At 40.6% G+C, this 22,657-nt stretch overlaps 2 protein-coding genes across 8 annotated transcripts in view; both read left to right on the top strand.

Annotated features, from left to right (window-relative positions):
• The first annotated feature begins 415 nt into the window (after positions 1–415).
• Positions 416–17,625, top strand: plekhm2 (pleckstrin homology domain containing, family M (with RUN domain) member 2). Of its 3 annotated transcripts, XM_019890955.1 has the most exons (21): positions 416–1,020; positions 3,791–3,897; positions 3,985–4,094; positions 4,172–4,271; positions 4,734–4,821; positions 4,897–5,071; positions 5,349–5,408; positions 7,885–8,161; positions 8,649–9,326; positions 9,402–9,471; positions 10,133–10,223; positions 10,382–10,446; positions 10,753–10,841; positions 10,921–11,053; positions 11,772–11,944; positions 12,175–12,240; positions 12,333–12,492; positions 12,810–12,989; positions 13,094–13,210; positions 14,194–14,324; positions 15,685–17,625. In XM_019890955.1, the coding sequence occupies exons 1-21, from the start codon at positions 961–963 to the stop codon at positions 15,686–15,688; spliced, it is 2,934 nt and encodes a 977-aa protein (XP_019746514.1). In that variant the 5' UTR covers positions 416–960; the 3' UTR covers positions 15,689–17,625. The 3 variants fall into 3 exon arrangements, with proteins under 3 accessions (XP_019746514.1, XP_019746513.1, XP_019746515.1); XM_019890954.1 differs by lacking the exon at positions 15,685–17,625 and having other exon boundaries at positions 14,194–14,868; XM_019890956.1 differs by lacking the exons at positions 5,349–5,408; positions 15,685–17,625 and having other exon boundaries at positions 14,194–14,868.
• A 1,869-nt stretch (positions 17,626–19,494) lies between these two features.
• arhgef19 (Rho guanine nucleotide exchange factor (GEF) 19) overlaps positions 19,495–22,657 on the top strand; it is a 21,393-nt gene continuing 18,230 nt past the window's right edge. For 3 of the 5 annotated variants that reach the window (XM_019891678.1, XM_019891677.1, XM_019891674.1), the window contains exon 1: positions 19,497–20,092. In XM_019891678.1, the coding sequence (XP_019747237.1) occupies positions 20,076–20,092 (17 nt within the window). In that variant the 5' untranslated portion in view covers positions 19,497–20,075. Of the gene's footprint in view, positions 20,093–22,657 lie in introns of all 5 variants that reach the window. The other 2 variants (XM_019891680.1, XM_019891676.1) reach the window with 2 other exon arrangements.

Below are 22,657 nucleotides of genomic sequence, written 5' to 3'. Positions count from 1 at the left end.
TGTTTTTCCGAGGGGGTTTTGACTTGCACAGTGTCGTAGCATTTCCTGAGACATGCAATGCAATACTGTAGTTGTGCTGCATTCGAGAACTGTCGTAAATCGGAATTTTCCGATCCCGACAAGGAAAGGTGCATTCGAACACCCATATGAACAGGGACGTCATGGATGTGAAAACGGAAAAAGGACCGACTGAATAGCAAAATATAATTTACAAGATTATAAACATGACAATTTTTACGTTACGTTATTTCGAATAAATTAGTGTAACACAATGTGATTAGTAATGACTGGGTGGAGATATGCCGTTGTCTCCATGCAAGTAGTTATTTGGAGAAATTTTATTCAAATGAAGGAAATTATGAAAAATGTTTGCTGGAGGTCAAAATGTGTAGTGATGACCCGGAACAACAAACAATTTATCGGAATCAGCCATCTTTGTTTACATTCGCCTCGAACGGTTTGAGGTAGGAACTGGATCAATCCGAGTGGGAAGTCTGACTTCCCATCTTAGTCGAATGCAGCATTCACCGTGTAGTGCAGAAAGTTAGCATAAATTAGCCGCCCGAGCCGAGAATGAAAATTAGACGAACAGTATGCATAAAAGTAACTGCTTGAGAAAATGCTAATAAGTCGAATTTACTGACGTTAGTGGTTATCCGTGTGTTTTTCTCGCTTAAGTGTCTTTAGCTCTAAGTGTCTTTTTAGCTATATATCGTAGAACGAAATCATTATAGTATTATAAAGCTCGTCGGCTTGACTGAGCGTTTTAACGAAACCGAAAATACGTAATGTGTTTCTTGGAGATTTTGGTAAATGTGTTGCCCAAAGTTGGAACCGGCAAGTTAGCGAGCTAAGGCGCCATTAGCTTTAGCAAAACTAGCAGCGCGTGGGGCCAGCTCGAGTCAGCTGACAGGCTTCAGTCTGCTGCCGCTGCTGTTGTCAACAAGAGAACCGCGCGCGATGGATCAACTCAAAGTCAAGGACCGTATTCTGGAAAACATCTCCTTGTCGGTCAAGAAGGTGAGAGACCATTACGCGTACATTACGCGTTTTCTTTTAACGCGCCAACGTTTGGTAAGCTATTGGATGCAACCTGGGAAACAGGCTTGCGCCCATCCGGAATCATTTGGCTAATGTTGACACTCGCTGACTTATTGTCATCTCAAAATCAACAATACGTAGACATCATGTTCCAGTAAGTTACGATGACCGCATCGAGGCACTGCGGCACACAGGCAACGTTTCTCTGGTTGGGAACCTGAGCATATTGCAGGAAGTATGTGGAAACCTGTAAAAATAAATCATTTCTCAAATCAATAAACCGTGACACAACCGCTCCAAAATCACAACAGCCGCGTTTCACCTTAAAGTGTCTCATTAAGGCTCAGATGACTGATGAGAAAAAAAGTAAACAATGCTACAATGGGTCTGTTTTTGTCCTTGATGATGAATTTGATATTGAAAGTTTTAAAGCTTTAAAATTAAAACGGATTTATTCAAAGTAGAAGTTGGTGATAGTGTAGTGGGACACTCGCCTGACTTATGTGCGGATAGCGTGGGATCGGTTCCCACTCAAGGACTGTGTGGATGTGGGTGTGAATGGTCATTTGTCTCTGTATGTGGCCTATGACTGACTGATGACCAGTTCAGGGTGTAGTCTGCCTTCTGGTTGATAGGCTCCAGCAAAGGATAAGCGGTGTTGAAAATGGATGGATGGATTCAAAGGCGCTCCAGTTTGTTTGTTTTGTGTGCGGTAAATGTTTTATACAACAAATGCACTTTTTTCTTTATTTTGATTCATTTTTAATCTACAGTATATTTATTTCCAAGGCAACATAGTATTTACATTTGATTTATTTCAATAGTTGTTTCAATGAAATAAAATAATTTTCATTTTCATAGTCAGTTGTGTTGCATTCTACTTTTGAAAAATCATCATTCATCAATACATAGCAGGTGTGAGTGGGTACTCATGGTATGATAAAAAGGTATGGTGGAACACAAGCTAAGAGAGGTTGGTAAGCGTTATAATGCGGCGAAACATGATGCCTGTCACATATTTATATGGTCATCGAGTCACAGACATTTATCTACGTTTCCTGCTTTGGAACCAATGTGTGTCTATGGCTACAGGTATGCATTTGATACATTTGAAACACGGTTGATTTATGCAGCACAGCGCAACACAGTATTGTACATGTACCACAACAGCTGCAATAGAAACGGCTGATACATTTTCTTTGTTAAGGCAGAATTTGTAAAAAAATATTGAGGCTTAGTGAATGTCCAGTTGACTTTGTTGCATAAACAGAACAAAAACACCGTTGCTATGAAGCTTGAATATGTTGTCAATTTAAGAGCACAGTAGTCTTACTTGTCACTCACGTGAAATCCTCAAATGTGGTCATCGATCTTCAGTCGATGTGCCCTATTGAGAATTGCCAACACAATGCAGCACACTGTGAAAGTGAATATAATTGCACTGTGTTTTCTCCTTGTTCTCATGACTTGTGAAGAAGGGAGATGGATGAAACAACAGCTTTGTGTTGGCTATGTTGGACACACTTAGCCTCCTTCAACCATATTTATTCACTGTATATTCTTCAATGTTTTGTGCAGGCCATTATCCCATCACTAGCTCGTCTTAACATTACTCACTGCACATCCGAGTTCTATTCTGTAAGTACATCATGTCCAGTAATGTACCCCCTCAATCTGAGAATAAAGCCTTCGGTCAGTGTTGGGAAAGTTCAATTTCTATGCAAACTACCGGTAGTTCAGTTCACAAATCTTAAAATTAGGTAGTTCAGTTCATAGATCATGATTCAATGTTTGAACAAAATCAACTGTTTCAAAAACAAAAACTTCATAGTTTGTTGTTTTAAAATTTAAATATGTTGCTGCAATCTATTAACCCCAAAATGGCATTTCCCATCGTTGCTACCCATTCGGTTCACCTCGTAGCCAACTGCAACTTTCACTTTGCAGTCTCAGAAACAAAGAGCTTGTTGCTTAATTGATCTTTTTTTTATTTATTGATTTAATAAATTAAAATGAAAACTACAGTGTAGTTCTTAATGTGTAAGTACAAATAAAATCCTGTGTAGGAAATATAGCTGCCACTTCCGCTACCTCTTCTTCCCTCTATCTGCCTAACACTGAACTCAACTATATATACTTATTTATAGAGCACTTTAAAATAACCACCACTGCACACAAAGTGCTGCACATAAAGCAACAATTAGTCATACAAAACCAAAGGCAGTTAAACCAAAACATTGACAGCATTGCAAATCATCAGGCGACCACCAGTTCATGTTTGTTCAAAATATGAATGAGTCCATGAACTTTCGTGAATTCGTCCAGGCACAACACTGCCTCTGATCAATACTGAGTCTGACAGACTTTCCACCGCTTATCTTTACTTCTGTCAAAGATGTTTTGCCTTCCCTTTGGTCTTCACAAATAGATTGAGGACTTTCACATACAAATTAGTTTCATGGTTTGTGCCAATGTTTGTTCCGTCGTCCTTGCCAACTGTAACCCATTTAAAAAGTTGCATTAAAACCCAAGTCTAGGCGATCTAGACTGAAACGTCAAACCGAGACACCATTTATTACAAGTTATATTAACTTTTCGTTGCATTCTAGCTGCATCGCTGCCTAAATATCACAAAAATGAGTTTTGTCTCCCAATAGAGATCAATTCTACTTCCTTTTATACCCAAGTTTTGATAAACTCTCAATATGAAAAATAACACTTTGAGTGTCATCGTGTTGTGTTTCTACAGTTGCAGAGTTACTTTGCAGCATGTGAAGATGAGACTCCAGCCATCAGGAACCACGACCGGGTTCTGCAGCGGCTCTGTGAGCACCTTGACCATGCGCTCTTGTACGGGTAAGAAAAGTTGTCATCTCTCTATGAATGATCACCTTCCACCAATGTGTCACCAGGCATTTGAACATGATGTTTTCTCCACTGCAGGCTGCAGGATATCTCTTCAGGCTACTGGGTTCTTGTCCTTCATTTCACAAGGAAAGAGGCTGTCCGCCAGATCGAGGAACTTCAGCACATAGCAACTAACCTGGGTCGAAGTGAGTGTGACTTGCATCCTCACATGCACTCGTGTGTGCTCTTCGCGAACCCTGCCTTATGGTAATTGTGCCACTAGGTCGGGCATGGTTATACTTGGCGTTGAGCGAGAGCTCTTTAGAAAGCTACCTCCGCCTCTTCCAAGAGAACCAAGGACTGCTGCAGAAGTACTACTTCAAGTAAGTCATTTAACCCCTGAAGGCATCCATGGGACATTTTGTGCCGTACTTTTTTTAAAATTTTTTTTTTTATCCAGGCCTTTTTGGCAGTGTTGGGCAAATACTGTAGTTGCATTTGAAAATGCCATTTTTCTCTGAGTAACAAATGAAACAAAAGGGTCAAGGAGAATATCACAAACAAGACACACAACAAACTCGATATCCTGAAACCCTTCATCAGATTTTCAAAATTCTTGGTGTGATGTACTCATGTTGAAGTTGCCATTGCAACCAGACACTGTCTTTTGTGTGTGTGTGTGTGTGTGTGTGTGTGTGTGTGTGTGTGTGTGTGTGTGTTTCGTGTCCCACTTCATAAGTCTTCTTCGACTCCTGCATGACTGAGTGACAACAAATAAGAAGTTACAGCGTGTTCAAATGTGATGGAAGCTAAGATCGGTGCATCGTATTTGTTTTTTGTTGTAGGAATGCACTGGTCTGCAGCCATGACCACCTGACCCTCTTCCTCACGCTGGTTGCCGGATTGGAGTTCATTCGTTTTGATCTGGAACTGGTCCGCATCTCTTTTACGCTTTCCTTCCCAAATGAACCTGTGACGTGTCTCTGACTTGCCCATGTGATGCTCCAGGATGTGCCCTATTTGGATGTGGCCGCCTACATGCCAGAATACTACAAACCGCACAACCTGCTGGACTTTGAGGAAAGGCTGCCCAGCTTGGACAGTTTATCCCTGAACTCCTTCACCTCCCTGAACTCCACCAACCTGGAGTGGGATGACAGTGCAATCGCACCCTCAAGTGAAGGTGAGCTGAACGTTATCTGTGTATTCATGGAAGTGTAATGCGCATCTTGAATTTCCCTTTTGAGATTTGCTGTTAGGACTCGTGAAGAGAAAGTGACAAGCATCACGGATAGACACATCACACTTGTTCACAATGTAGAAGTCTACAGTTAGACTTCCCACTTTTCTTTTTACTCTCCCTCCATTGATTCACTTTTTTTTTCGCATGCCATAATTCATATTATTTTCTATTTGTATGAAGCTCTCTCTAATTTTTCATGTTATCCCTCCTTTTTTAGATTATGATTTCGGTGACAACTTCCCCGTGTTGCAGGCAATGCCAAGTGCAGACTGGGAAGGTGGGACATTGGTTAAACCTTTCCTCCTTGCCAATCCACGTCCTTCCTTTTCCGCTGTTTTGCATAATGTATGTTGTGTGCGCAGCTTTGCCATGATAATAGGCAAAATTAGTTTTTCTTGTGGGAAACCAACATTTTTCTTACTGAAGTGTAATTCTTCTGGAGGCACATTCACTGGTCTCTTGAGTAGCGTGAGTGCATTTGATCACTAGAAATGACTTGCTAATGGCCTTCAGCATAAGGAGTTGCTGCACTCCTTTGATAAACATTGCAAGATAGCACAGTGTGTACACAGTAATTGTAGCTAGGTGAAAATACATTTGTTGTATGGCTCAATATCTTGAACAATTTTAGTCATAAAATGAGGGCTACACGTCAGAGTGAAACAAATGCTATCATTGATCTTTGCAAAATATTCATTTGTTTTAATGACTACAGTGGTGCTGTAAGATATGAATGGCTCACATCTTTTTATCAGATAAAAGCCATCTTTGGGCCATTATTGTGTGTGTGTGTGTGTGTGTGTGTGTGTGTGTGTGTGTGTGTGTGTGTGTGTGTGAGAGTGTGCGCTTTTACGTTGACTTGCGAGAACAAACAATAATTGTTTTCCATAAAAAACATGGGTGCCTCCCACCAAATAATGAAAGGAAAAAATATTTTAAAATATAAAAAAATAATTGAAAAATCAATTGAATAGTTGAAGGTGCGCAGCATTCTTTATCCTTTGCCCAAAAAAAACAAAAAACAACCAAGATTCGCCGACCAATAACAGCTTACTGAGAGTATTGTCGACTCTGACTGTGTTAAACTGCCTCCCGTGGCCAAGGAGAAGCACAATTGAGTTTATGCATTAAATCATGTTTGAATTCTGTTTACTTATGTTCTTATTATGTTTTTATAAAGTACACTGTTAAAGAATGTTTTTTGAAATTCGTTTAAAAACACATAGCAAACATATTTTTGGGGGGTGAGGGGAGAGGCCCAAATGTATTAATGGCATTTACATTAATTTCAATGGGGATGGATGATTTGCGACGTCACTGTTGTTATGAATTAAGAGTGTGGTCACGGAACATATCAAACTCATGTCTTGTGGCAACACTATACCTTTCCTCAACTTTGAACATGCGATTAGGCTTTATTATTGTAAACACGATTTAACGGACTTCTTTATTTTTTTTTTTATCATCCAGCACCTTAAATTGATTGCTCTGCCTATATCTGTTATCATATGCATGAAGTTCATGTGGGATGCCATTCTAATCCTCCTTTTTCTTGAGCACAATGAGACGAGTGCGGCTGTTTTCACTGTTCTCATCTTGTCCAATCTGTCTGTCGTACGCTTCTTCTTGGTGTATGATACTGTATGTGACACTGGCCGAGAATCTGATCTGAGGTTGGAGTTAACAAATGTCCATCCATGCATTTTCTTTACCATTTATCCTCCTGAGCGTCAAGCTGGAGCTTATCGCAGGGCGAGAGTCACGGTAGCCAGCCAATGATAGGGCACACATTGACAAACAAGCATTCATAATTATGAATAGTGGATAATTTAGTTTCTTCAATGAACCCAACATGCATGTTTTTGGAAAGTGGGAGGAAACTGGAATACCCTGACAAAACCCTTGCTAGCAAAGTGAGCAACATACAAACTGTACACCTTGAAACACAGATGTGTAAACCACTCTTTCACCGAGCTGCAAAACAATAATTACAAATATCTTTCGTGTTGTATTTTTTATATTGGCAAAATGCGTTGAATTTGCTTGACTGATTTTATGGTTCCAATGACAGCACAAATTCCGCTTATAATTGTCTCCCACCCCCACCAAAAAAAGTTTAAACTGCACTTTAATTCCTTATATATGCCACAAGGCGTCTATGAAGGACTAATTTTGGCTAACTGAAGCTCAACTCAAATCAGTGAATGCTCAATGCGAATATGTGGGGACTCAGATTAGGCCTGCGCCACTTCTTCCTGTCTGCTACTACTTGATGGCTTCCTATACTGTATTGTCTTAAATGTTTTGGAGCCTGCTGATGAACATCAACAATGCCTCAAGCCCTAACTCATGTGTTGTGTGGAGAGCGGATGTAGAAATGTACAATTGTTTCTGTGAAAATGCGTTTACTGATGAAAAATGATAACACCGGTCAACAGAAAATTTTCATTTCTTCTTTTAGAGTTGAAACTATAAAGGCTTGTGCAATACGGAATTTGCCGTGTGTGCTACAAAATCATCTAGAAAAGTTTACTTGCATCTCTTAAAAAATGTTTTTAAAAAATTGTAAAAATGTGTTGACCGGTGTAATTGGTAGTTCTCATAGTGGTACAATATTATGTTATATAACGACTACATTCATGATAAAACACTGAGCATTTTCAAAATGTTGTGTATTTCTACAACTCCGAAAGCAAACATGCAAGATGCTTCTTGTCCTAATTCAGTTGTCTTGATGTCACTTTCCACAAAAGAAGGTGACCTGACCGACCAGGCCAGCTGTCCGAGGTCCAGTGGTTCTGATCCTCTGACCGTCATCAGTGACTTGGTGGTCTTACCTGCCGCCAATGGCAAGGCGAAGGTGGGCGCTCGGCTATCGCCGCCCAGTCCAACTTCCAGACACAACCCTTTCAATCATGACTCGGACACCAACACCTCAGCTGATGTCACGCCGGTTCATGTGGCCGGATGTCACATCGCTTGTGCTACAGACGACACAGTGAGCACCAACAACGAGCTGGAAGTCATTCGGTAAAGTAGATTGCTGACTTTCTTACTTTTGTCTACATTCGTGATTCTCAAAACTTTTACAGCAAGTACCATCTCAAAAAAATGTACCAACATTGAAATACTGTAGCGTCGTAGGTCCAAGTGTTTACATGGCAGAGGTTTTATTTTTAAAAACTATCTTTAATATTGTCAGTTTCAGTCTTAACATTGTGCTTAAATGCTTGTCTGTGAAATTCTAGCTTCTATGTAACTGTAATAACAAAAAGATGCCAGTAGACGGTAGGGTTGCTTTGCTTTGGATTTGAGGTCAGTATAGCTTTTGCATAAAATATTAACCTCAAAGTCACTGTTCTGCTTCACACTTCTTTTAACAAAAGGATTTCATCCACTTTTGGGTCAAAAAGTGTTTTTGGTAAAAGTAGCTCTTGTTCTACTGCTGATTCCTACAGCAGAGGAAAAAAAATAGAGAAAAAAGTGAAATGAACAGCTTTTTCCTTTTGACATCCAGGATGGCAAGACGAAGGAAAGTAAGCAAAAAACGGCGTGGGAAGAGCTCCACGAATTCCATAAGCAGCATCCATAACTTCTTATCATCTGAGCACATCGAAATCGACAGCACCTTCGCAAACACAAAGGATTCCGATTCTTTGAACTGCACCGTAATCCACCTTGACGGGGCGGGAACAGAGGGGGCAGAGAAAAGCAATGAGGACGGCGAGGAGGCCCTCCTAAGGCTTCCTAAAATGACAGACACCTCCATGGATAGTGTTGGCGAACCCCTCCGGGATGTCATAGACAGACTTAACGAGGACGTCTGGGACCCGCCCAAGTACGAGGAGGGTCCCGATCCTCCTGCCCAGCAGCCCTTTCGAGAGGACTGCGGGGGTGAGCCTCCTGACTCAGACTCAAGTCCAGACCACCTGCAGGCCGCTCAAAACGTACTCTGCCTTACCCCCGACAATCCAGACTCTGCTGCCTCAGGTGGTGGGGACCATGACACTACAGAGCATTGCCAGTCAAAGATACTTTCAGGTGGCCATGAAGATCAAAGGGAGGCAAAAGCGCCAGCAGGAGGGGAGCCTGACGTGAAAAACGAGGAGGAATTTGATGTGGACGTGTGTAAAATGACTCCTGTGCAAGAGGAGAAGCTTAGTTCCTCCGAAAGTTCTCATCCTGCTGAATTTAAGTAAGACCACAATCTGTTCTTGGTGCTTTTCCTAATTTGGCAACATGTGTTTCAATTCCACTTTTTGTCTTTTAGGGTAGACAACAACCACTTACTACTCCTCATGATCCATGTATTCAGAGAGAATGAGGAGCAACTCTTCAGGGTGATCACCTTATTATATTTTATACAGCCTTGAGGTCCAACTTTCCTTCCTGAAAACACTCATATCTCAAATCATCTTTACCCATTCAAATATGTGGAAATGGGGAAATGCAAATTTTTTTGTTCCAGCCCACCAAAAACACCAGAAATGTATGTTTTTGATTTTTCTTACCGTAAGTAAATTGCACTCAAAATTATTGCGCTGTATAAAAACAACTGTTCTCCCCATAGTGATCAGTTGGGAGCACAAAACATGACTGTACCTAATGTGGTGTACTTGGTTTGTGTGCTCCTTTAGCAGTTGGCAAACAATGTTAATGGCTAAACCAGCTACCAAAACCAAAATACTATAATTTAATGTTGGCTGAATGTTGCAAAATTTGCTGCCGCCATGTAGTGCTGGGAGTCAGATGTGCACCCGATTCTCTAAATTTAATTGTATCTCAAGACAAAAAAAATTGGTCTTGTGACAGCTTGTATCTTGAAAAATTCTGAAGTAAAGGCAAAGCAACATTCTATACCGATTGTACCTGTATTGAAATAGCTTTCTTTTGAATTTTTTTTGAGCTGTTGGTTCATATGCAGCTGCTGATGTTTACAAAACTGCAATGTGTAAACGATGCAGTCCAGTCTGTGTAACAACGTTCCATCTCGCTTTTTAGATGGTGAGGATGAGTACAGGCCACATGGAAGGGGACCTGCAGCCTCTTTACCTGCTGCTGACTGACTGTTATATCTACCTGCTGAGGAAAGGTCAGTGAGTCGGCAAGAATATGCTGCACTTTGTACTAATAATACCCACATTTTGTGTGGAAAAACCTAGTAAGTATGTGACCCCTGAGGTGTTCTGCGTACTACCTTTTGCTGCTCCGCCTTTAAGGGGTGGTACAACGTTTCATGATTCTGCACAGGTGCAGCAGAGAAGCCTTACACGGTGGAAGATGCTGTTTCTTATAATGAGCTGGACTATCTCTCAGTAAGATCTTTTCCCTGCCTTATCCATGTCTTTCTGTCTACCTGTCTAGCTGTTCCTGTCTTATCTTTGGCTTTCTAGCGCAATCTGTTTTTGTCTACAGTGCAGAGAACACAGAAATAATTTCAAAACCCTTTTCCCCACCTTTAATATGACCTATATAACCTATACAACTCAATTGAAAGATAAACTGTCTACTGCATCTAGCTGTCTACGTTGCTATATCTACCTATCTAGAAATCTCTGTTTGTCTTTATAGCATCTGTTGTGTAGTGCTCTGTCTGTGTTTACAAGGTGCCATGTTTTTAGGTGGGCCTTGATCAACAGACAGTAAGCATAGTTTGCACTAATAGAAGAAGGAAGTTCCTGTTAGACACAGCTGATGCCTCCTTGACTCTGTGAGTGTGTGTTGACACGTCTCCATGTCTCTTAACGATGCCGACTGCCCACGGTAATCTCAACACCTTTTGCCTCCAGATGGTTCTTGTCTGTTCTTAAGACGGCCATGGTGAATGGTTGCCGTGAGCCCCCGTATCCTTCCATCCTGACTGATGCCACCATGGAAAAACTTGCTCTCACCAAATTTGTCTCCCAGGAATCTCACTGTGAGGTGAAGACGTGCTAAAATGGCCAATGGCCTCTTGTTGTTTCAAAACAGTGTTTCCCATCCTTTGAGTCTCACAGCACACCACCAAATAAAAATGTTCGAAAAAGTGCAGCATGTGCTCGGAAATTTACATACTTGCCGTGTAATCTGTTACTGTTTTTAGTTGAACACAAAGCTATTGGTGTATTGTGCTCCAAGCGGAAACTTCGATTGCCCCTTCTGGGTCATTCCATGCCACATTGCCCAGTGGGTTGAACCAAGCGGATTTTGATTTTACTGAAACTTGCTGATAGTGAAGGCACAGCACTAAATCTCAAATTTGAGGTCAATCTGAGCAAGGGTTTGGGAGTTACGGCCCACTGAATTTTAATTAGTTGGGCAAACAGGTGCGTGGCTGCCCATCTCTGAACCATATATCTCAGGAACTACCGGGCCAGTCTTCACAAAACAGCTATTGTTGGAGAGGGAATTCATCAAGGAATCCAAATATGCACTCATTTAGAAGATTGGTGCACAATTTTAGTAATTTTACAATTTGACCTTGCTGATTATGTGACATGAACTACATTTCTCATGAAATGTAATCTCTCACATGTTCTTTAAGACATGTAATTTTTTTGTTTAGCAGAAATAAGAATAATTTGCCGTGAGTATTCAATGAATACTCAAAAAATATTCAACTTTCATGTGTATCTGAGGCAGTGCTTCTGTGTATCTCCAGGTTTCTGAAGTTTCGATACATCTATATTCACTGGTCCACTGGGAGGATCCTATGGATGCGAGCTTGCCCAACTTGAAATTACCGTCCAGCGCTAAGGAAGGGATGATGCAGTACCGGGCTGGCTCCACATACCTGGGCAAGGAGCTGTGGAAAAGCTGCTACCTTGTCCTCAGGTTCATATAGAAATCTCCCGTATTTCCTTTGCGTGATGTTGCTTAATAGAAGTGTACACACAATAAGCATACAGCCCGCACTGTCTACCAAGCAGTTAATGGTAGATTAAAAATCCTGTCATGTGCTCAGCATATGCAAAACATTTTCACATGAACATGAATTTTTTTTTTTCTTTTTGAACAAATTTATGTGACATTGTCAGCATTCTAATGACTTTGTTTTCTTCTAGTAATGGAATTCTGTACCTCTATGCAGAAAGGACTGATGTGACTCCTGTGCTCTCCGTCACTATGGGGTAACTTTAAAAAAAATTTAAGCCACCGCAGGGTGAAAAGAGGTATTGATGCTCACTATCCATGTATCCCATGTCTCTCCTTCTTATGTCAGGGGGGAATACTGCGGAGGGTGCCGTCGTTCAAACAGCACAGAGCGTCCCCATGCCTTTCAAGTCATCCTGACAGAGCGCCCCCCACTGGAGCTCAGTGCCAACAACGAACAGGACATGGCTGATTGGATGCAGCTTCTCTGTCAGTCTGTCTCCAAAGGAGTAAGGACAGAACTTTTTTTTTTTTTAAATCAATCAAACGTTTTGTATTCATGTGTGGTCATTTACCATTATTTGCCACGAATGACAACCATCGTCAACCTCCCAAAAACTGTTGTAAAAGTATTTACTAGTCCTAGAATTACTGCGTTCCTTTCCAGTGTAGCCACAGCTTTGGCAGCATCTTAGGCTGTTTCACAGAACCTACCAAAAAAACACAAATAGGTGTTTTTGTGAATAGAGAAACTTGACTAGGTGGGGGTTCGCCATACTTGAGCCAGAGTGCCAGGATGATTTATCTACGAGTTGTTCTCCTCCAGGTCATCCCCCAAGGTGCAGCCCCCATCCCGTGTATCCCGTGTTGTCTGGTTGTGACGGACAGCAGGCTGCTGACTTGCCATCAGGACTGCCAGACAAGCTTCTTCCGCTTGCTGGGCAGCGCCGACATCTGCGACGTGGAGGCCGTCAGCCTGGAGGCTGACGTGGAGTACTGTGTCATTGTGAGTAAACTTGAACGTCTATGACTGTATCAAATGCCTTGAATATGTCCTCCCGCATTAGCTTTCATCACCTGTTGTACATTTTCTGCTTGTTTTACGGGCAGGAGTTTGCTACAGATCGTGACAGCTTCCTGCCCCCGTGGGTCTTGTATTTCAGCGGGTGTGAGGAGAGAGACAGACTGCTGGAGGTTTTGGACAGCGCGTGGAGAAGCATCTTCCAGGTAGGTTTGGAGGAGCTGTTATTTGTTTTTAATATTTCTTATACATGCAGAAGCATGGATGAGTGGTTAGCATGTCTGCCTCACATTTCTGAGGTTCAGGGTTCAGATATTCAAGCCTACTTTCTAATAGGGATTTTGCATGTTGTTCGCTGTGCTTGGCAGTTAGGCAATTCATCTAAAAAGAGGCTTCAAGCTGTTGAATGTCTTTCCCAGTCAAGGTTTACTGTCTAAAAGAATACACCTTGTGTATTCAAAACAACCACATAGCTTTGCCTTAGGAAAGCCTACTTATCTTCATGCAAAAAAAAAAAAAAAAAAAAGCAAACGCCACTCATATGCTAACGTTCACGTTGATAGTTTTGGAAGCAGCGGATGTTTGAACAGAAATGGTGGCTCAACACATGTAGATTAACGGAATGGAATCAAATTTGTCGTTGCACTTGCACATGTACACAGCCACGAAAATTCACATCACACTTAAAATCTGTCCAAGAGACATAAAAAACAATGACCTACAGAGAGAGACAGAAAGGAGAAGGCTGACAGGTCACCAAAGACGGCTCCTGATTTTCTATTAGATGAAAAACAAAAACAGAAGGAAGGGGGAGGTGACAAAAACAATTTCCAATCTTTGCTCCTTCCTATAAGGGAGGGCCACAGTATGGGATTGAAAAAAAATAACTCTGAAACAGGCACATGAATAGGACACATAAACAACAGTGACTCAAAAATAACTCCACATGTGGGAGGTGCAGATTATACAACAATACTTGCAGGGATATCCTCTCTAAAAAATAACTCATATTCCGGCATGTTATTGTGTCACAGGAGTAGACGAAGTAGTAGTACTGGTTTTGTTTGTTCTTTTGTTTCTACATGACTGTATTAAATTGGCGGCAGGGTGGATGACTGGTTAGGATGTCCAACCGACGATGCTCTTGTGCACTTCTGTCCTTTTACCAGCATGTCTTGACTGTCCACAGGTGGCACTCCCCCACAGGGAGGTTTGCGAGCCGTCAGTGCAGAAGCACTGCGGCGAAGGCCTGGCCTTAATGAAGAGCGCCTGGCAGCGGGCAGACAGTTTGGCACGGGGCCGCGCGCAGCGCGAGCCTTGGTGCTGACACATGCAGACATATGAACACACACACACACACGCTCGAATGTACACTACTGGCAGTGATGGGTCAACACACTCATATAAGGACAATGATCTGCAACCAGTGCTTCTGGCACAGCCAAATAAAATTATTCTCCATGACCTATAGTCACTGATTTACTGTTACAGGATGTTTCCTTGCTTGTACATCAATGCTGATGTCAGCCCTCATATACAATACACACCACTCTCAAAAAAAGGGTGATTTGGCTTTTGGGTGAAATTTCACATTCCTTCTGAAATGCACTCTAACCTTTCCAGGTGAGCTTAAATGACCTTTTCTAAGCTTTCCACCCTAATAGGTGCAAGTATTTCGTATTTCTTACTTTTTGCACAACATGCTGTTCTCTTACAAGGAGCTGAACAGGAAAAATTCAAAACAGGCATTTGATCCATGAGTGGACCAATAAGTTTCCTGGTTAAATTAAATCAGAAATGATATTAGGGCTGCAGCTAATAATTGTTTTATTAATTGATTGATCTGTCATTTATTTGATCCATAGTACCTTTTTGTCATACCGTGAGTACCCACTCACACCAACTGCGTGTTGATGAATGATGATTTTCCAAAAATAGAACGCAGCACAACTGATTATGAAAATGAAAATTATTTTATTTCATTGAAGCAACTATTAAAATGACGGCCCGGTGGTTCAGTGGTTAGCACGTCGACCTCACAGTGCAGTGGAGTTTGCATGTTCTCCCCGTGCCTGCGTGGGTTTTCTCCGGGTTCTCCGGTTTTCTCCCACATTTTAAAAACATGTATGACAGGTTGATGGGCACTCCAAATTTGTCCCGAGGTTTGATTGTGGGTGCCCTGTGATTGGCTGGCAACCAGTTCAGGGTGTCCCCCGCCTACGGCCCGAAGACAGCTGGGATAGGCTCCAGCACGCCCGCAACCCTTGTGAGGATAAGCAGATAAGAAAACGGATGGATGGATGATTTCTAAAGTAAAAGTCAGTCTTTGAAAATGTTTTATTCAGAAAAAACAAAAAGATAATCAGTCCGCTTTCATGGAGAACGGCAGAAGTCAGATATTTACTGTTGAGATGCTGATATTTTGTTGTGAAAAAAGTACTCATACATTGAACAGTTGGACATGCGTATTCAAAAGTTAATAAAAGGTCAAACTCAGTTCATCTGTAAAGGTTGTAGATCATTTTAGGTTAATCCAGAAGTCTCGCTGAAAGCTAACTTTTGGTGTGTAGTGCATATATTGGCGCATCTTATTAAATGTCAGTATTTTCATGCTTCTATTCAAAAAGTTGAAGATTAACTACACACACATAGTCATAGTAACAATGATTGTTCTTCACAGCTAATGGAGATTCACAATCTCAAGAAATGAAGATGGTAGGTAGGAGTTGGCCTTCTGAAATGTTTTTTCCATGTTTAATGACTCCATATATCAATACCTAGCCACATTTCACTGTTTGAGGTCAACTACTGGTATGAACTTTTCTACGACATTCAGATTTATTTGAATTGAGGTAAGGGGTAACGAAAAATTGATGATGAAAGCCTAAAAGTGCACTTGACATGTGCAGATGGCTTCCATGCAGACTTGCACATTGTTTTCCTCGCGGTACCAATGGTAGCATTTTGGTCGGCGTTGGTTTGATGATTGTGTTATTGTGAGGCAGACCTTGGTGCAATAGCACAAAATCATGATATGATTCACTTGTTTTTTTAAATTGTTGTTGCTTGTTTTGTTTTGGGTTTTTTTTGTCTCTACAACCACAAACAAAAAAATGCTTTTATCTTGTAACTCGAGTTTCTGTCATTAGGAAAACATTGTGGTCAATACGACAAATGTAAACCAAATGCCAATTAAAGGTTCCTGTGATATCAAAAAATAAGATCAAGATAAAACTTTTTACACGATTAATGTGACCTACAACCTTTACAACTCTAATTACCCCACTGGGATAAATAAAGTTTTCTGAATCTGAATCTGAACTCAATTTAAAAAGTATGTTATCCTTTCAAGAAAGGAAATAAAAATAAATAACTGAGATAAAGCAGTTGCGGCGGTATGCACACCCTCTTCGAAACAGCTTGTGGCGGTGTTCAGAATGAACCAATCAAATCCAAACTGAAGTTACGTCCAAGTTCAGCACACGCGTGCCAACATAACAGGTGCCTCCAATCAACCCCAGATACATTTCAAATGTTCTAGTAGGCTTTTTTTTTCTTCTTCCAAGCAGAACCTTGATGGTTTTGTGCCACCACATTATCTCAGTTGTTTATTTTTAGTTAACATCTGAAAGATTTGTTTTCATTGAGTTATAGAATTTATGTCACATTATTTGTGGGAAAAGTTTTGAAATGGGTGTGTGTAGACTTTTCATATCTACTGTAGATATTTCACTTACACGTGCCGTCATGTCGAGTGCTTTAATCTTTTCCAAGTGCCACTTGATTGCCTCTGCTGCCCTTTTACAAACAAATCTAATCTCAGGTGAAAAAGGTACTTGTGCATCCAAAATTCACCGCTTTCTCACTTTTTTTTTCTTTGCTGCATTTTATTGCGATTCTTTTACTTTCCATGTCGTTCATTGGAGTTCAGAACAGTTGTTTTGTGTATACAAAAGGAGCAAAAATGTTTGACCAATTTTGACCTCGCATGTCATTTTTTGGCAGTGTATGGCGTTCGGGTACCCAAGCGCACTTTATTTTCCATCATATATACACCAAGAGGCTACAGCATTATGAACGCTGTTAGTTTGCAGTGGTGTACAACTACTGAGAGCTGTTGCTAGTTTTGATAACACTGCAGAGTCAAACGTATTGGGCTCAGCTTTGGTATAATGTGTCACAATAATGAGCATATTGTTACAATCGTACCTTTCTAAGTGTTAATCAAAATTAAACGTTTACTGTTGGAATGTTTGGGCTGGTCGGTGTTTAAAGAAATCTCATATGCGGGATTCCCCCTTTTTTTTTTTGAGAAGCAGAGAGAAAAAAAGTTGCAGATCGTGAAGTTCAGATGTGGTAAGTGTAAAGAATTTGTGTCAACCTTCAGTCAAACATTGCTGGCCAATGATGGACGACATCTTAATCTTTTTTGTTTTGTTTTGTTTTTTGTTGCAAGTAAAATGTGTATTAAGTTGCGCTATTTTATTGGGACGTAAATATAGCACTAATGAAAAAGAACATGCACATGCCAGTGTTGTTGTTTTTTTAAATACCGTCAACTGTGCTTATGATATGAAAATAATAACCTGGTGGCAGAACAAAATAAAGCGAATAATTAACACTGTGTGTAAATCATTTGCATTACAAATGTCATCATTTACCGTAAATCTAATGATTATTTTTTTGTGACAATGTTGCATTACAGTGCTGTGCCTATGGAATGGAACCGCACGTCTGAATAGAAACAGATGGTGAGAGTGTGTGTAAAGAAGGGCCATTATTTTCTACTTTAAGGGTATACATCGCCTCTTGCCCCAAGTCAGTACATGGAGCCAGAGGAGACATCACAACTGATATTTGTCCTTCTTCGCAGAGGATATACAAAGTAAGAATATATGTTTGTGAGTATTGTTTTATGGTCTGTGCACGTGTTGCGGCATTGTTTATGTCCAAATAATATTTGGCAAATATGTGTTGCATAAATGGTGAAAACACTGCCGCATAGATGCGATATAGGTAGATGCTGTGGTTAGCTTAGATCTGTTTCCCTGTTTATATATACACCGTATATATACTCTATATAGATATAGATAAGATAACCTTTATTTGTCCCACACTGGGGAAATTTGCAGTCTACAGCAGCAAAATTGGGTGGTGGGGGCAGGGGGGAACAAAGTGTTTCATTGCACAAAATATATGTTTCAGAAAAGAAAAGTACACAGTGCAATATAAGTGCAATATAAAATATAGCATTATCAATATATTTGTAGAATAAATATAAAATGGGCTATATATATTATATATATATGTATGTGTATGTACTGTATATATGTGTTGTGTGTATGTATGTATGTATGTATGTATGTGTATATATGACATTGGGCTTCAACTTGGAGTCTGTTCTCTGCTGTGTACTTTTTTGATTTTTTTTTCCATTTTTGTGTTATCTTCATTTTGACCACCAGAGGGAGGTGTCATATATGTTTACCATTGCTGCGAGGGGTTTCAGCTGCGCTACTGTTGCATCATATCAACAGAACAGTCACAGCCAAGTTCGAGATAATGAAATAATGTCACTCAAGTATGCATTTTACCCTGTTTTCTGCTATGTTTGAACATGTTTATGATTTCATGATAATTGAGGAGAAGAGTACATAGAATGTTTGAATCAGTTCATACAGGCAGTAAAACAAAACCCCAAAAAAGCTTGTAAAAAATGTTGCGTGATACGTGCACACACCAATGTAAAAAAAGACAAATGGGTCTTATAGTATCCTTAAAACAGACTGAAGATGATTACAGCAACAGCAAGGTGTGTTTCAAAATTAAGGGAGTCTCTTGCAATCAGATAAACTGTGGATTTAAATAGCTGTATATCATCTTGGTGGCTGAGGATACTCCAAGATATTTAACGAGTGCTCCTGATTTTATCAACAAATACATTTTATTATGATGTGAAACATCGAGCATGTGAATCAACATGATGTTGCGTTAATTCATTCAGCTATCAATGCAGGAATACAGATGGTGGAAGATCGGGACTGAGCCAACCCATGCATAGTAAAAGTCCATGTACAAATACACTTGTTATAAATGCATGACAAATTATACGTATTTTACTCCGAAATTTCTTGGAAAATAAAACACAGAGAAATTGTTTTCCATCAAAAATTGGGATCGGCTTTTCTTTTTTTTCTCTAGACACATTTTATTTAAAACTCTGAATCAGTGGGTACCAAACTGCAAGTATGTGAGGTCCAATATACTATCAGTAAACACACACAAACCGCCCCCCACCCCCAAAAAAAACCTTACATGCACATTGAGCACCTTACCCTTTAAACTTTCAATAGACCAATAAAAATCCTTACTTAGTCTTACTTTGATGGAATGTCAAATTATGGGATGTGGTGGCACCCCTGTTTGCTGCAAAGCCTACCCTCTGCAGGTTTGTCTGAAATGTTCCTCCCTCGCCCTCCCACCGACTTCAACTTGTGCCAGTCTGTGTGCCACGTAAGTGTGCCAGGAAGTCAAATGTACGAAACTGAACTTTTCTCAGTAACACAACAGAATGGATGAAAATGTGTGCAAAGGTCACTCAAGCCTCTTCACCTGATATCTGATTCCTCACTGCCGCTCCCTCCTCGGGCAGGTGCTCAACTGCAAGCGAGACCTTTATCAAGTTAGAGGGAAGGCAGGAGAGGGAGGAGGAAAATGAGAGCCAGTTAGAATCCAACAGTTATAGAAAGTGAGTGATAGAGAGAGCGAGAGAGAGAGAGAGAGAGAGAGAGAGAGAGGGACGGCCAAAGTAGGGGAGGGAAGAAAGGAGTGAGTAGAGAGACAGACACAGTCAGGGGATCTGCATTGTGAGTGGCTAACCTTTTTTTGTTGTTGTTTCTCCGAGCAAGCAATAGCAGTGGAAGAAGGTTTTGTTTTCCAAAAGAAGGGAGCAGGGAAGACAGAAGGAAGACAAGGCAGCAATGAACAACAGAGCTCCTCAGCCTGAGCCTTTGATGGTAGGCAGGACCTTCAAACTGTCGCCGACGGCATCCGTCTGTCGGCCCTGCTAGGATGCTCACAGCCTTCAGGTATTCAATCTCGATACGTAAATGTGGGGAGCCTATCACAGCTGACACCTTAGACTGGTCGCTTGTGATTGGAATGAGAAAGCTTGATACTTGTGCAGAAGTCTTGGCTCATCGTTAGTTGCTGTTTTAGCTGAAATTGCAAGCATTTGGACAATTTTAAATTAAAGCTTTCTAAAGGATTCAGTGATTTTCAGAAATAATAATCAATTAATTTGACAATCAATTAGTTGTCGATTAATTAACCGTTGCAGCTCCAGTGTCAAGTACAATGGTCGTCGTTCGGCCAGTTTTTCGCTTTGACTTGCAACCAAACCTTGAGATAAGAGCGCTGAATGGTGGTAGCAAACTCTGCTCACTTCACAAGACGCAGCAGTTTGGCAGGTAGCGAACAGTTCTTCAAAAATGAGATGCGTTTAAAATGACCGTATAGCTTTGTCTTTGGAATGTCCACTTAATGCTAACAATTGTTTGTTAGCTTCATGTGTAATGCTTGTTTGTTAGCTTAATGCTAACAAACAAATAAATTGGCATTGGCATGTGAATAGTTCGCATTGCTATATCCTCGGCAAAGAACGAAGAATATTAGAAGTGTACTGAGAAACAGAGACTGTCTCCATGAACAGTACATGCATATGTCTGGATTATACTGCCCCCAGGTGGCCAAGATGCACACATTAGATGGAGCAGCACAATGTCTGTTTGATTGAAGCAGCAATTTTAGGAAAAACTTCTCTGTTTTTATAAAATAGAGTAGCCCCCTTCAGTTTTTTCAGTTAATGACAGTATTTTGATGTAACTCATTTCTGTTAGGTGTAATTCCACAGTTGACCTATAGATGACGGCACACTTAATTTAGTTTGAATCGGTGTAAATTTAAAAGAACAGCAAAACAAGTATTTCAGCATAGCATAGTTATTCCTCAATGTTATCTGCTGTCGTCCTGCTTTTTACACCGGTAAACAACGATGACTGGAGGTACATTTTAAGATGTACATCTTTGGGCATGATTATGGATGTATATTGTGATTGTATAAATCCATTTTGTCTGGAAAAAAAAACAGGCTTTATTCCACACCGTTCTACCGTTTGTAGCATTTTTTTGTTATGCTCTCTTGTTCTGCAATGTTTGGATTATTTTAAAAGTGTGCTTAAAGATCTCTGCCAGCTGTACTTTTACTTGCAGATTGTGCATTGTTAAGCGTTGGATAACAATGAAAAGTTGCCGCTGTTCAAGGTAAAATAGTATTTCTCAAAAATTTTAATATTGGACTCTCCAAATGCCACCATGATGACCAGCGTTGATCTATAGAAGTGTAGTAATAATGTTCATTAAAAAGAAACCAGAGGTTTTATTCCCAAAGAGTAGGGGTTGAACGACTACAGAATTTTATTAGTTGACGAGAATGTGATGAAAGTCGATCTTCTATGCCAGGAATGGGCAAGTTAAACGATGGAGGAGGCCACATTTTTTTCTGAAGTGTGACTGGTGGGGCACATAGGACTGCACTCTTCCAAACCAGACGTATAGCCAAATTGTCATTTTACACAAGAAGAAAATATGTGCCTATGCCTGTTTTTATTGAACTACTGTACAGAAGAGTATCAATTCAGCATTTGAATTTTCAAGGCACAAAAATACAATACCGATAAATGAAACGTTGCTGCAGAGTAGAAAAGTTGATTTGTCAACTAATTGGTTCAACCCCTGCTGAAAAATAGATTTGTTACTGTAAGCCGCTGTAACATAATGCACAGTTTAAACGTTTTTGAACAGTTTATTCAGCCATGCAATAACAACCACACTTTTGTACAAGCAAAGCTGTACTTTTACTGTCCAATTTTTCTCAGATTCTGCATTGACTTAACTTGCCCCTCTTCAGTCAAAATGAAGTGAATCTGTCTGTTTTGCTTTGTCAACGGCTCGTGGTTGACTCTTAGCAGAGCACTGTTGTTAAACATTAAGATTGTGTGTAAGAAGCGTTTGCGTCCCAGAACAAAAAAACTGCTAATGAAAATATTGGGCGAGAAGATGATGTTGGTTGCCGTGCACCAAGGAGGTGTTGCACAGCGGGGCAGGTAAGCGCATGTCTGGGGTATGTTCATGCCCCATGAGAGCTTGTTACAAACTGTGCACGCCTCCGATATCCAACGCACGACTTCCGTGTCTCACCTGCAAGCTTTGGGGGGAGACTCATTGGCTTGTGAAGGCACATTTGACACGTTAGGGCGCACAATTAAGAATTTGGACACTTTGACTCATTGCCAATCTGCCAAGAGGGGCTAAACTGTCTGCCACGCTGATGACTAAATGCTCTGAAATCAGTCAGACAGGAGTGTGCGTGTGTGCGTGTGTGTGTGTGTGTGGAGTCTCTGAAATAATGATTTTTTATTTTTTATTTTTGCTGTATGACATCTAGTGCAGGGGTCCCCAACCTTTTTTGCCCCACGGACCGGTTTATGTCAGACAATATTTTCAGGGACCGGCATTTAAGGTGTGGCGGAAATAATACAACAAAATAATATGGTATGAGCTGCATGGAAACTATGGTGTTTTCGAAATATAAT

Source organism: Hippocampus comes, unplaced genomic scaffold (genome assembly GCF_001891065.2).
Source record: "Hippocampus comes isolate QL1 unplaced genomic scaffold, H_comes_QL1_v1.1 scaffold174, whole genome shotgun sequence".
Taxonomy (NCBI): domain Eukaryota; kingdom Metazoa; phylum Chordata; class Actinopteri; order Syngnathiformes; family Syngnathidae; genus Hippocampus; species Hippocampus comes.
The sequence above is the reverse complement of the archived record's forward strand: the minus strand, read 5'-3'. Positions and strand labels throughout refer to the sequence as shown.